We start from the raw sequence: 13253 nt of genomic DNA, 5'->3' as shown, positions 1-13253 counted from the left end.
AGGGGCACATTTACCTACCTCAGCAGTTCTTAATGACGATGAGAGGTGGGAAAATCAAAATACAAACTCATCAAACCGTCCGAGTCGACTATTTACACTCCGGTGACAGCTGAGTGCGAAGCTCGTTACGACGCTTTTTATCGCCTTCCCACCTAAAACAGGAAAAAGCGAACCCCTTTTTCCAACATCACCACGCGATTAGACGGGTGCGGGAAGCTATTAAAACAAGTCGGAACACATTCAGCTAAGCCAAGCTGACTGTAAATTGCATCCGATGTTTAAAAGCGTCCCCTAAAACTTGCACCCCTTTCTCGCTCTCTCCTGAGAATAATGGCTGCTGGAGGTCCTTCAATTCGGCGTCTCATCATTCTGTTTGGTAGCCGTCAACCGGTTCGGTGCTGATGCTGATTTATGTTGCATGACCGTGCACAATTGCCCGTTGCACCAATCAAGCGGTAGCGAGCTGAAAGCAGGAGCTAACTGCATCAAGCACTAAAAAACCGGTTCCGGTCGCTCACAATCAATTTCAGTTTTCTTCGGCTGACGGGCATGACAGCAAGCAGGAATGGGAAGCAAATGGCCGCGATGCAGCTCGGTACAGAACACAATTGATAAGATTATTGTATTACTCTCTTGCTATTATTCTCTCTCTCTTTTTGGTGCTCTGATAGTGCTTTTAGTTGGAACTATTTGTATGGATGCGTCTTACAAAAGGCGCTGTTTTGGGAAGTATCTTGCAGTTTTGCTTTTGGGGAGATCTTTTTTTTCTTCAAACACAAGCAAAAACTCGCAGACAATCGTCCGTTTTAATTCTGTTCTCAATACACAATGCGGCACATAAATTATTGGCAGGAAGGAAGCGAGTTTGAAGGAGAAGCAAAAGATATGCTTTTAAAGTCTTTTATGGTGTTGTGGTTTTTTAAGATCGGCTATAATTGAAATAAATAATTTGTAGACGAAAATCATGGTCGAAGTAAAGCTTTTCAAGTTTTAGATAAAATATTTTTCTATAAGTAGTTGACTAGCGACTGTTTTTCTAAACTGAATAATTACACTACTTTTAAGGAAAATAATTTATACAATATCAGAAGATGCGTTCGACTTCACTGAAGTTGCAGGACCGACGAGAAAATCCACTTAAGTTGTAAGCATCTTCCATAGGCATCTTGACAAGTGGAACGGTACAAGGACTCGACGAGCCGACAAACGGTCACAACAGTATGATATCATCAACATTTATGATTAAAACCTCAACTATTTTTCTAGATCATATTGGACCTGTGCTTACTATCAAACGCATGCCAGTTTGCTACTCAACATCAATTGCCACTTCGGACATTCCCTCTTGACTATTGCAATCGTAGTAATTGAGCATCATGTGCTGATTAGGGGCTGTTGTGATTAGTGTTGCAAACGATCAGCTAAACACTGGACGTTATGCAGGAATTTCGGGTATTATTAGTTCATGATATACAGCAAAATGAGCATTTTTTTTATTAAAAAGCCATGCCTTTATCTTTACTTTTTGATAGATCTTCACCCAATCAATAAGGATTGTGACAATAACGGAAAATGTATGATTATTATTATTTAAATTCAATTAATTACTGCATCAAATAGCACAATCATGATACACATGTTTCTAGAGCTAGGCATCTATCTGGAGCAAAAAATCAGACAAGGCTCTCATTGTATTATTCAGAGTAAATAAATTCGTTTCTGACAGAATTGAGGTAATTTGAACGGTCGAAAGTTATCAACAAAAACACGTAAACAGAAATATTTAATAAAAAATAATTAAACCGAAAGGATTAAATTTATCAATCAATTTCAAAAGGAGTGTTGCAGCTAATGATAAATCACAACGACAATGCCCTTCACCTCAGTTAAACAATGAAGACATAGACAAGTTTCATCGCCTAAATTTCAATCCATTACACAAAGCGCTAGTAACCGTATTTAAAAAAAAAAATTATAAATAAAATTATTAATGAAATAAAATAAAAAAATATTATAAAATTTAGTTAACGTAAATATTACACTCAACTAGACTGTAAAATTGTTTAAGACAACTATTCAAACAATCTCTGTTAAAACTGAAGGAATAAACGATTTTGATCAGAAGAAACAGGTGCCCGGTGGCCGAGATTTAATCCACTGCCCGTACGAAGGACTGACAATCCAGCTACGGTCAAAATAAAGTCAAGGATTTCCAGTGACGGCAAGCAAAAACTGTATTATAGAGGATGTAGAACCAAATAAGAAAAAAATCAGAAAATAAGGACAAATCGTCCTGTTTTGAAAATAAAAAGATCGACAGTAAATATTCAATACACCAGACACATCAAGAGACTAATCATAGCATTATTAGCATTGCTCGCTTTATTTCACAGAACCCTAAAGTTTAAAGAGAAAAAAACTTCCGCAGAAGTAAGTAAAACTTTCCATTCGATTTTTGTTAAGACCTATACACCACCAGCGACTGACGGGAAAAAGGAAAACAGAGCTCCCGAATAAAATCCCATAAGTTGTCAAGCTACCAGTCTGCATAACATCTTCAAAGTTAATGCTCCTCCCCGCAGAAAGACACACTCGCCGGCACAACACACCCCATCCGGTGCAGCCAGCATTTGGCAATATCGGGCAATAATTCCCGGCACGAGTGTGTGTGTGTGTGTGCCACCCCGAGCTTTCCCGGAACGAGTGCGCCCGAACCGCAGCGTCTTTCAGCCATTCCCAAGTGGAGCATAATATTTGTAGCGTCTTGCGAGCCGAGCCGAGATGATTGTGCCAGCACTGGCAGCAAACTTTCCGTTCGCCAGCCCAAAATGCAGCCGAAGGAAATTGTAATTGACAACCGCGGCACACCGGGAGCGGAGAGCAGCGGGCAGGGAGAGATGCCGATCTCTGCATCACCGATTCCGGCTGCTACCGCCCGCTTGGCACCGACACTTTGAGGTTATGTAAGCGGACAGGCAAGACATGATGCCGTACGCGAACAGAAGCGTGTGGCGTGACAGGACCGGGACAGCTTCCTTTTTCAAAAATAGACCGTTGACAGAGGGAGGTGAGGGAGGTGATGGAAGACGGATGAGATGGGTGGAAATTTCTATTGTCGTTTAAAGTTGCATCTGCCGTTCGATGGTGACAGAGAGAGCGAGAGGGAGCGAAAGAGAGGACAGAGCTTTCGGTTAAAGTGTGTGGCGCCTCCATCGCGACACGCTGGCGTCGAAACATAATCGCGTGCAAGCTGACGCGGATTCCCAACATTCCCGTATGTGTGTCTGTGTGTGCCATAGGTGTGTCCCTGTCTGCGCTACGAACGACTCGGTCGTGGTGGTGTGAAGGTCATACGCAAGAAGCGAAAATGCGCTGCACGCACGCGGACGCCAAGATTGAAAAGTGTCGTAAAACGTTAAACCCTTGAGGATCGGTGCGTTCGAGTTTGGAATTAAATTGAAATGGAACTCACCGCTCGGGACATTTGTTTTCTTCTCGCAGACGTGAATTGTTTTCCTTTCCTAAATTTATAATCTTACTGTGGGTATGACTGCACTCAGCGGTGGTGACGATAAGACAGACATATAAAATCAACTTTTGGCTTTAAAAGTATTCATCCAGTTTTCTATTTTACTCTAGAAACTGCGTAAAAAGAGAACATATTATGGTAAATATGGATGCAGTTTTTTATTTTATAAACCAACCCCATAAACCAACTCCAAATTCTCCTTTTGATGAATACTTTCATTCGCTGGGAACATAGGCAAATCTTAATGGAGAAACAATAAAAAAGCGAAAATGATGGTCGCTCGTTGTTTGCCTCCCCATTGCCAGTATGTAAAATCGATCGAATTGGCAAGAAAAAAAAACATTGGAACAATGTTCCAATCGCTGTAATATCATCAATGAGGGTCGGAGGGAATGGATTCCTCCTCGACTTGTCGAAATCGATGTAACCATTAACGGGTGCAATTTGTAAAGCCGATTAGCAGCTAGAAGGTGTAATGAAAGATAAGTATCTTTCAAGCATTTTGGAGGGATTTTTTTTTGTAATATAGTGTGAAGGACCCTCACAAAAATTGTATATTCTGTAAATGGAGACGCCTGGTCCTTTTGCTTATGTAAAGGACCAGGCGTCTCCATTTAAATTAGTATAAAAGCGAATAGTTGTCCAAACTGTTACTTGTATGTTACTGTAAAGATTGCTACATTAATTCAGTACAATTAAATGAAAAATAATATATTCAGTTCCAAAATCCCAAAACAGTGCCATTGCATTTGTCTCCTATACACAGGGCAAAATCATAATATACGCAAACCAAACGAACTGCTTCGCTCTTAAGCAGTGTTGGCAATAGCCGATCCACCAGCTTCTTTTAGCTTCCGCGACCCCGCGTGTCGAGAATTTAACACTGTCTGTAATTTCTTTGACCCTGTTATTTCCAATCAGTTGAGTTTGTCAATTGTGTCAATGAGAAGCGTTTGTAAAAATCTTTCCTGTTAGTCTGTTGTTTTCTGTTATGATCCCGTGTAAATTGAGTTAAAAATAAATACTAAACTAAATTTTAGAGCCCAAGCTTTCAAGGGGTGTTCCGTTCATATCGACACGGGTGCGTGGCTTGCTATAAGCGGGCTGTGGGGTCCTAAGAATCTCGATCAATCAAAGGGCTTTGAGCTCCTTAAGGATCTCCTGATCGAACCATCGATCGACATACACAGCGACTGGTCGATACGATACAAATTATCATGAGCATAAATAAACAGAATTATTCAAAATTAGTAAAGCCGTACCTTCTCATTAGTGAGAAAGACGTTTGTTGAAAGTGGATAGAAGCTCTAAAACCTGTGCCTAATTGCCTTCAAGCACTGTGAGTGCTATCCAAGCTAAGAAAAGGCTTTAAAGTTTCCTACGAACCAGTAAGGGGTATTCCTCCTGAATGTCCAAAGTCATCTGCCCGACTTGCTCTATCGAAAAGTATCGCGAGTCTTCTAAACCAAGGTAAGGACTCGGTGAATGCAACTTTCCTACAACGAAGAATCTTCATGATTGCCTGAACAATCATCTTAAGATATTGATTTTCTCATAATTATTGCCGAATTCACCGTCAACGCGTGTCAGCTCAACTATACTGTGTTGTAATCGCCAACCATCGATACACAATACCATCCCGTCCTCTTCAAAATCTTCCTATGATCTTCTAGAAAACAGATCCCAAAGATCCCAAATGCTCGTTATGAAATATTTTACCCGTTGCAAGAATAATTTTTTATAACAATTGGTTTAATTATTCATTCGCTTAAATTTTAAATTAAATTTGCTGCAAATAATGCTTAATTTTCTACAAGGGTCATACATAAGAGTTTGTTGGGCTGCCCTGAACAAGATATAAATATAGAGGAGCAATCAGCAATAGACACAACCTATATAAAATGTATATTGTAACAAAATAGAAACTCAATTTGTACGAGGATTGATAAAATTTATTTAGCAATTTTTAAAAAGCAACTTTCATTATTTAGTTATAAAAGAATCACTCAACAACGAAACCCTAGTGATATTTCCCTAGGCTGTTATTGTCCCGCCCAACACAACAATATTCAACCACCAGGGGAAATTATAACACACTAGTTCTATTAAAATACCACCGCTGTACTGGTGAGGTCACAGATGCATTCCAAGTTTTCTAGCTCGTCCCTCCATCAGGTTCCCCCACAAGAATGTATCAATTCTACACGTAACAGTGTGTAACGCGTTAACGAAAACACAAAAGCACGCCCCAAGAGAAACAACACCGCACCGACACACACACACACACACATTACAATCACTTACCCCGACGCCGCTGACGCCGTCCGCCGTGTCGTCCAAAGGCTGCACGTGCATTGAGTGCACTTCCGGATGCAGCAGCAGCAGCAGGAACCGCCTCATCTTCTTCGTCGTCATCCGAATCGATGCATATGACATCATCCCCCATCGTGCGGAGTGTGTTGGCGATGAATGAAGCCTAAGACTCCCTTCCAAGCACCAGCAAGCTTGATCGGTCCCGGGGGTTTAATGATGGGGCTCCTACGGATCCTTCGGTGGGTCCTCACACACACTATGATGCGCCACCCCGTATCGCATCGTTCGCCGAGTAGGTACGTACGTGACTAATTTAAGCGCAAAGGGATTTTATCATCCGACATCTAGTGTGTGTGTGTTGTGTCCGTGGGAAAACTGCTCCCGGGTCTCGAGTGTCACTTGAAGGGTGCGAAAAGCATGGTCAATATTTGAGTTTTTCTTTCCCTGGTGAAGCCTACCAGACTACGGAGGGTTCAGCTTTGGTAGTAGTTTAAAAAAAACTGTTCCAATATTTACTGCACTACTGCAACGGATACCATGCCTTTGCAAATATGACCCGCTCGCGGTCGTTCATTCACTGCACACAAATTCTATAACACTTTTCTTTGCGAGAGGCAAACAACACACAGAGTTCAACAAGCACCGAACCGAGCAGTATCGGTCAGCTGACCGGGCCTTTCCCATTCACCAGAGACAATTGCACATTCCGACCATACCCAACCGGACAGAGTTGTTACGCGTTCGCGCTGTGGTTGTTGCGGGAACCAACTTAACCCGCCCCAAAAACCACTTCACGTGCTCCAAAGCTACACACACACACACAGACAATGTTGAAGAACCAGTCCAGAGCTCGATGCATAACTTTAACGCATGTAACGACGCTCCTTCCGGCTCAGAGCCTCGTTAGTTGGGGAGCAGTATTTGGGTAAAAAGTGCCCCGACACACGGTCACCAACTCCACTCCACCTTTCTTCCCACTAGACGTTTTTTGCTTTTTTTTGCGTCCCTTATCTTCACCTTGGCGCAACTTTCCACCTTAACTGCACGTGTGCACACAGTCGCTGTCGCTGCCCAAACCGGATGCGGTAGATCCCCGAGATCACTTCACCGTGCAAAAGGATGGTGGACCCGCACACACACACTTGCACTCACCAACACACCTCCAATACATACGAACGGAAGCCCTCATAGAGCCCCCTCATGGGGTTCCTCAGAATGCTCCGACTCGCCGACTGCCCGGGTAAAGTGAATCATTTAAACACCAGAATCGTCCAGAAATCTGCCGAAAAGGAAGGAAGCAGGAAGACAATAAAAAAACAAAAACGGGGAAGTTAAATTTATGTATCATTAGTGCGGTACAATATTCGCTACGGATTCGGTTGCCTTTGGCAAAGAAGAAAGGTGCACCGAGAAAATATGGCTTTTCGGGTCATGGGTACGCGGGTTTTTGTTTGGTTTTCGCTTTGGTGTGTGTGTGTGTGTGTGTGTGCGTTTCGCTCTTGCTTTTACTGGATCTTTGTTTGTGTTTTTGGTAGCGTTAATATTTTTTTGAGTGGAAATTATGTATCTGCACAAGATTATGGCACTATGGACTTATGGACAATTTTCTCTAAGTTAAGAGAAAAAGAAAGCGGTTACCAGCTGGCCCTATCTCGACTAGTCAATGATCTTCTTTAGGACAACTTCCAACTTACCCTATTGGACATCTTGCCTTAACGTAAGAAATTACTCTCGGCAAGTGATTTCAGCTACCGATAGAGTCCTGAACCACTCAATTCCAGTGTTAAAATTTATCCACTGTTGAAAATTCCAGTGTTAAAAGCTCAATCTGTTTAATAGATATCTCGGACAATCGTAGCGCCAAAGCAAACTTTTCCTCACTTCAACTCTCAGAGGCTCTAGGATTTTCCAGCACCAAAAGCTGTACGGCACGACAGCTATTAAAATGTTTAAGAACCTTCCAAGTTTTATAAACTTTTGACGGTATTATGCCTAGAGAGTAGAGATGAGAGCATTTTGCTTACTACTCTATGTAATTTAAATTCACTGTAAATCTTCTCATCTTTTGTCTCCCACAAACTTTTCAACGTAAGTGTTAAAAACAGTGAGAAACCGTGAAACACTTCCAGACGACCTACTACAACCGCTTCGAATTTTTCAAGAACTTATCATTTCTCAAGAAAAAAAAAATTTATTATAAGGGCAGATTCCAGGCGATCAAGAGCATAAGTTGACCGTAAAACGTGGCATAAACTAGTGCGGGAAACCTAAGCCTAACTGTCCTGCTGGCTTTATAGAAATGAGTCTTTGATTCAAGGATCACAGCGTTCGACTAAACTGTAAGGACAGCTAGATGGAGAGCCATCCTATTATATCCAAGACAAAACCATTCACGTGACAAGGACTCAGGTTAAAAAGGGTCGTAGTTTTCTGAAAAACTTCCACCTCTTAGTTAATTTCGAAAGGACCTTCTGGGAAGAGGTGACAATATTATTAAAGAATGCTTTACGAAAGTAGGATCAATTGTAGAAGTTCAATACTCATTGCCATCCAAAGGAATAATCCTTGTTTTAAACACACATCTTACCTCCTAATTAATTATGATCAGTTTATTTTTTACTATGGGTCAATGCAGTCCTGCTTGTTCCTATCTATACTTATCCGTACCAATAAAAGAAAAAATTTGAGCCATTAACAGTATCCTTATCTTAATGTGTGTGACTAAAGACCAATTTTGAAAAATCAATGCTTGATCTCTGCGAGGAGTTGCACAGCAAAAAATTCTATCTGCAAACGAACTAGTCTGACAATCAGCTTATTGGACGTACTGATCCGGAAATATCGTCATGGCTCAAAATAACCCGTTTCTTGCTTACCTTCTTCATTTAAACCATCATAGCCATCATAGCCATGGGGCGGTCCGGTGGCCGAGGCGACAGCGGCGCCGGTCTTCACACGGCAGGGCCGGGGTTCAAATCCCATCCAGACCGCCTCCCCGTACGAAAGGCTGACTACTTTTCTACGGGAAAAATTAAGTCACAGAAAGCCAGAAATGGCAGGCCGAGACCTCTCGAGGTTGTAGTGCCACAGAAGAAGAAGAAGAAGCGCCATGTTTACTTAACGGCCATGTTTACTTTAACTATTCCTTCTCTAAGTTCCTCCTTACACACTATCCAGTGTCCTTCGTCTAACCCTTCTGTTTCCTGCGACTATCATCTAAGTTCATAATTAATTTTTTTTATTGTTCAACCTTTAAGATGGACTTGCTTTGTAAATTAAAGATGAAAGTTTTCCAAATTTGCTTCATTCAAGAAGTATTTTAAAAATGTCTTAAATCCCTTCTAGTAGAACAAAACCTCATTTCATGCCGGTGAGCAGAGGAACAAAATCAAATCACAACAGGAATTTAATTTTATTACGCCTATATTCCCTATAATTAATTCCGTAATTCCGTAATTCCGCCTATATTACGCCTATAGTATGCCTTATTCAAAATTACCGTCTTTCGGTCTCCTTTACTTCCTTTATCTTTTTTCTTCTTCTTCTTAATTACCAGCTACCATACATCAAAGCTGTCTCTTTAAAGTCCCCTACGTACACCATCCTACCATAGCGATTGCATACTTTCAGGCGTAGGCAGTGCTCTAACAAGAAAAATAATTCACTACTTGTTCCTGATTTTGTCTTCCACAAAAGAAAAACATACACACACACACATCAAAACTTATCACTCTTCAGCACATCTTCGACATACGAGGGTGAAAATTAGCCTTCTTAATGAAATCCGGATGCATTCATTAATTCTGCTACTACCCGTGTGTGCTCCAGAGGCAACGGCAATTGCCATTGGTTGAGGCATCGCTCCACGCAAACCCCCATACTGTAAAGCTAATGATGGTAAAAAGTAAACTTCCGTTTGAAATTTATTCCCTTCATTAGAGCGTGCGGCCAAAGATGCAGCACGCCAGCACGCGAACATGTTGTCCGTGTCCACCGAGACAGACACACGAGCTTTGCCGTAAATTAGCAGCGCCCAACTCCCGAGCGTCCTGGCAAGCGAACCGTTGTAAAGCGGTTGCTTCCACTGCTATCCATCGCAAACCCACGTGGTATCTCGCCTGGTCGCCACCAGGAACCATGGGTGAAAAATGGGTACCGCCAAGGATAGCACAAAACGGTTCATGAATTTTAAATCCTATCCAATTGACCCATCACGAGCGTATGGCGCATGTAACTGCACCCCCTAAAACTGGGAGGGGCGGTGGGTCAGCAATCGGTGCTGACCAACCTTCCGATTGGGCTACATTCCCTGTATCGTATTAATTTTTAAGCCCCCGATGCGCGGCAATCCTGTGCTTCACTGTTCGTTAATTCAATCAGGCTTATTTACTGCTGCTTTTCACTTTTGCTTTTGCCTGCAGCCAGCGCCTTGATTCGTATCTTGATTCGAGTTTTGTGCCTACCGTGTTTGGCCCCATTCTTCTTGTTGGATTAGTTTTTAAAAAACCTCGAAACCTGCCAGTGCGCTTTATCGCTATCGTGCCACGTGGTGAAGCAGTTTGAACGCAGGCCATTAATCCAACCACCTCGCCTACCTGAGCCGTTGATACATGGCAAATGCACCCAACACACACACACACTCACTCGACACACACACACAGAGACACAGTACCCAGCACGAGAATGACACGTCCTGCTGCACGGCTACGGTGCACTCTAGCACGGGCTGCACAAGTTGCAACACTGCATTACAAAGTAGAACTGACTGGCAGTGCGCTTACTGCACATCGTTTATATATGTATGTACAGCTTTTCCGATTCCATTCCAGCCCGTTCCACCCGCTCCTTCCCCTCTTCTCCTCCCCCCGCTCCCGATCCAGTGGGATGACCGTGAGGAGCATCCGGCACCAGTATGTGCAGCGCCGGGATGGTACGCCTAGGATGCGCAAGCAAAAACGGACGAACCATCCCGGCGCTGCACGTGGAAATCGGACCACGGGCGCTATCGGGTACGAAACAAACCCGACCGGCCATGGTTTTCCCAGACGTTTTCCCATTCCCGAGCAGCATGGGTTCGTGGCGGGGTTTTGGGGTTAGGACGGATGAGGTTCGCAGTAGTGACCATCCCATCCCGTTCGGGGATGGTGCACGAGCAGGATGGCACGATAAAGGTTGCACAGCTGCATTGTGCAGCTGTAAGTGTGAGTGCGTGCGAGCTTAGGGAAGGTCGCGGGCATGCATGTGGTTGTTTTCGTAACAGTCATGTAAAATCGTGCGCCATGCCGAAAGGAAAAGCTCCAGCGGGAAAAGCTCGCGATGGGGTTTTCAGACGACTCGATTATTCGGGGTTTGACGGGTGTTTGATTTTTTTTGGTGTAAAGCATGCTCAAATTCTAAATTCAAACATTTAAATTAAGAACTAATAAATGATCTTACATACATTATTAGTTGGCTTTTAGAGGATACTATTAAAGGGACGAATTCAAACGACAATCTGCATTACATTTACTATTAATTTGCTCTTGAATTTCTTAAATAAAATGAACCGACAAAACTGTGGTTATATTATTACGGGACAGTATTACACATTACAAAAAAACGGAACGAATTTCAAATCTGCTGCACGTTTTAGATCACATTCAGTGACAGTTGACAGCTGGAATGGCGCAATTTGAATTTTATTTTTTTGCTGCTTCATTCTAATTTTAATTTCAGTTTCATGCTATGTATTAAATTTTTTAAAATATTTTAGGATGAAATTTAGAATCTGGAGTTATTTAATAAAATATTTGGATGAATTAATTCACTTAGCTGTCAAATTCAATGACCCCGACCGTTCCCATTCAAACATCCAATCGTAAACATCAACAATCTCTTTCTACAGGTAAACAATTGTAACACCCCTGTTTAGCAGATTCTTCCTTATCATCTCAGCTGTGTGTATCGTTTTTAGCGTATTTTCCCACAAAATCTCGCTCACAAAGCACAACTGTACCGCTAACATAATGGAGGAAGAGTACGGCGTTACCGATTCACCCCGGAAAGGTCCCACCCTGTCCACGTCAACCTCCAGCTTCGAACCGTTCGACGCCCACGACCCGAACCTTTCACGACTGGCCACGAAAATGTTCCAAAAGACGGGCGAATACATAACGCACGAGCTGGCCTCCACGGTGGACGATTACAAGCTGATCGAAAACATGAACCGTGCCATGATGGGTAAGGTGGCCGATATGCGACAGATGTCGCAATCGATTGCGGCGAAAAACGCGGAACTGAATCAAAAGTATGAGGAACTGGTACGTGGATGAATATGATGTCTCCACCGAAGAGGTCGGTGCAGATCTTACTTTTCTTTCTTGCCCTCTTGCAGAAACCTCTACTGCAGCGGATCGATGACATTGAATCAACGGTGGACAAGCTTGAAGCGGCCGCCTACCAACTGGATTCGTACACGATCCGTTTGGAGAACAAATTCAAGTCGCTTAAAACTAAGCAGTAGTTGGTGCGAGTATAAGTAGATTCACTTTGATGTCACATATTTATTCAGCAATACCACAAAGAATGAACCTGGCCGCAGGATCGTCAGCCAAGAAGAAGTTTAAACGTTATCGCTACTATATTAAGAAATATTAAAGGTACTGTAAATAAACAAGAGCACATAGCAATGAGTCAGCACACTAAAGAAGCGCGTGTGTTTTGTGGAATAATTGTACAACATGTACTCACCTTTGGCCACCGTTCGTATCGACCGGACGAGCAGCAGTATCTGTGCTTTGGTTGACGTGGGCTCTCCGAATCCTTGCACCTGTGCCGACATACCCCATCCATCTGGGAAATAGGGAAATACAATTTCATGTTGCGTTGGCCAACTGGTTTCGCCTGTAGCGCACTCTCTGCCCGCCAGGTGGTTAACTTACATTTCGATAGAAATCGCTCCTCGCTCAATACACAAACCGCGTTCAGAAAAAGCAACGAAGCTTCTACCAGTGACCACAACGTAATCATGGTTATATGTTATGAGTTTAGGGCTAAATTATAGGAGTTTCAGAAGGAAATAAATGCAAAACTGCAGCAACTTCCACCCCAGATGCGCGAGAAAGTTTGTTTTGATCGGTGTTGACAGTATGCGTAAACGTCATCGGGATTGTGGAGCTACGAATCCGGTGCTGTAAACACATTCACATTTACATTGGGAGCTATTGCGGAACCAAGCCGGCAGAACGAAACGATCGTTTGTGTAACGAATGCAATCTAAAGCAAAATTCGGATATTACACCTTTCAGATGAGGTTTTTCTTCACTAGTTTCACTAAATAAGTGTGTCTATTTCTTAAGACACATCAATTCTATTACTGTTATTATCTATAGGCCTCTACACCGACTGCATGAATGTAGAGTCGCACAGAAGC

The 13253-nt window shown here is 42.7% G+C and overlaps 3 protein-coding genes across 5 annotated transcripts in view; 1 reads left to right on the top strand and 2 right to left on the bottom strand.

The window, feature by feature from the left end:
• Positions 1–10750, bottom strand: part of LOC118509394 — a 75046-nt gene extending 64296 nt beyond the window's left edge. Inside the window, exons 1-3 of one of the 3 annotated variants that reach the window (XM_036049943.1) lie at positions 10438–10749; positions 6301–7121; positions 5834–6240 (exon numbers count right to left, since the gene is read on the bottom strand). In XM_036049943.1, the coding sequence (XP_035905836.1) occupies positions 5834–5975 (142 nt within the window). In that variant the 5' untranslated portion in view covers positions 5976–6240; positions 6301–7121; positions 10438–10749. Of the gene's footprint in view, positions 1–5833; positions 7122–10437 lie in introns of all 3 variants that reach the window. The other 2 variants (XM_036049944.1, XM_036049942.1) reach the window with 2 other exon arrangements.
• A 970-nt stretch (positions 10751–11720) lies between these two features.
• Positions 11721–12527, top strand: LOC118509392 (biogenesis of lysosome-related organelles complex 1 subunit 2). Its single transcript, XM_036049939.1, has 2 exons — positions 11721–12141; positions 12216–12527. Exons 1-2 carry the CDS (start codon positions 11848–11850, stop codon positions 12342–12344), a joined length of 423 nt encoding a protein of 140 aa, XP_035905832.1. The 5' UTR covers positions 11721–11847; the 3' UTR covers positions 12345–12527.
• LOC118509393 (immediate early response 3-interacting protein 1) lies at positions 12361–12988 on the bottom strand. The gene is made up of 3 exons (XM_036049941.1): positions 12763–12988; positions 12572–12673; positions 12361–12483 (listed from the first exon to the last, which is right to left on the bottom strand). Exons 1-3 carry the CDS (start codon positions 12848–12850, stop codon positions 12428–12430), a joined length of 246 nt encoding a protein of 81 aa, XP_035905834.1. The 5' UTR covers positions 12851–12988; the 3' UTR covers positions 12361–12427.
• Between the last annotated feature and the right edge of the window lie 265 nt (positions 12989–13253).

Source organism: Anopheles stephensi, chromosome 3, assembly GCF_013141755.1.
Source record: "Anopheles stephensi strain Indian chromosome 3, UCI_ANSTEP_V1.0, whole genome shotgun sequence".
Lineage (NCBI taxonomy): Eukaryota > Metazoa > Arthropoda > Insecta > Diptera > Culicidae > Anopheles > Anopheles stephensi.
This window is presented reverse-complemented; position numbering and strand designations above follow the sequence as displayed.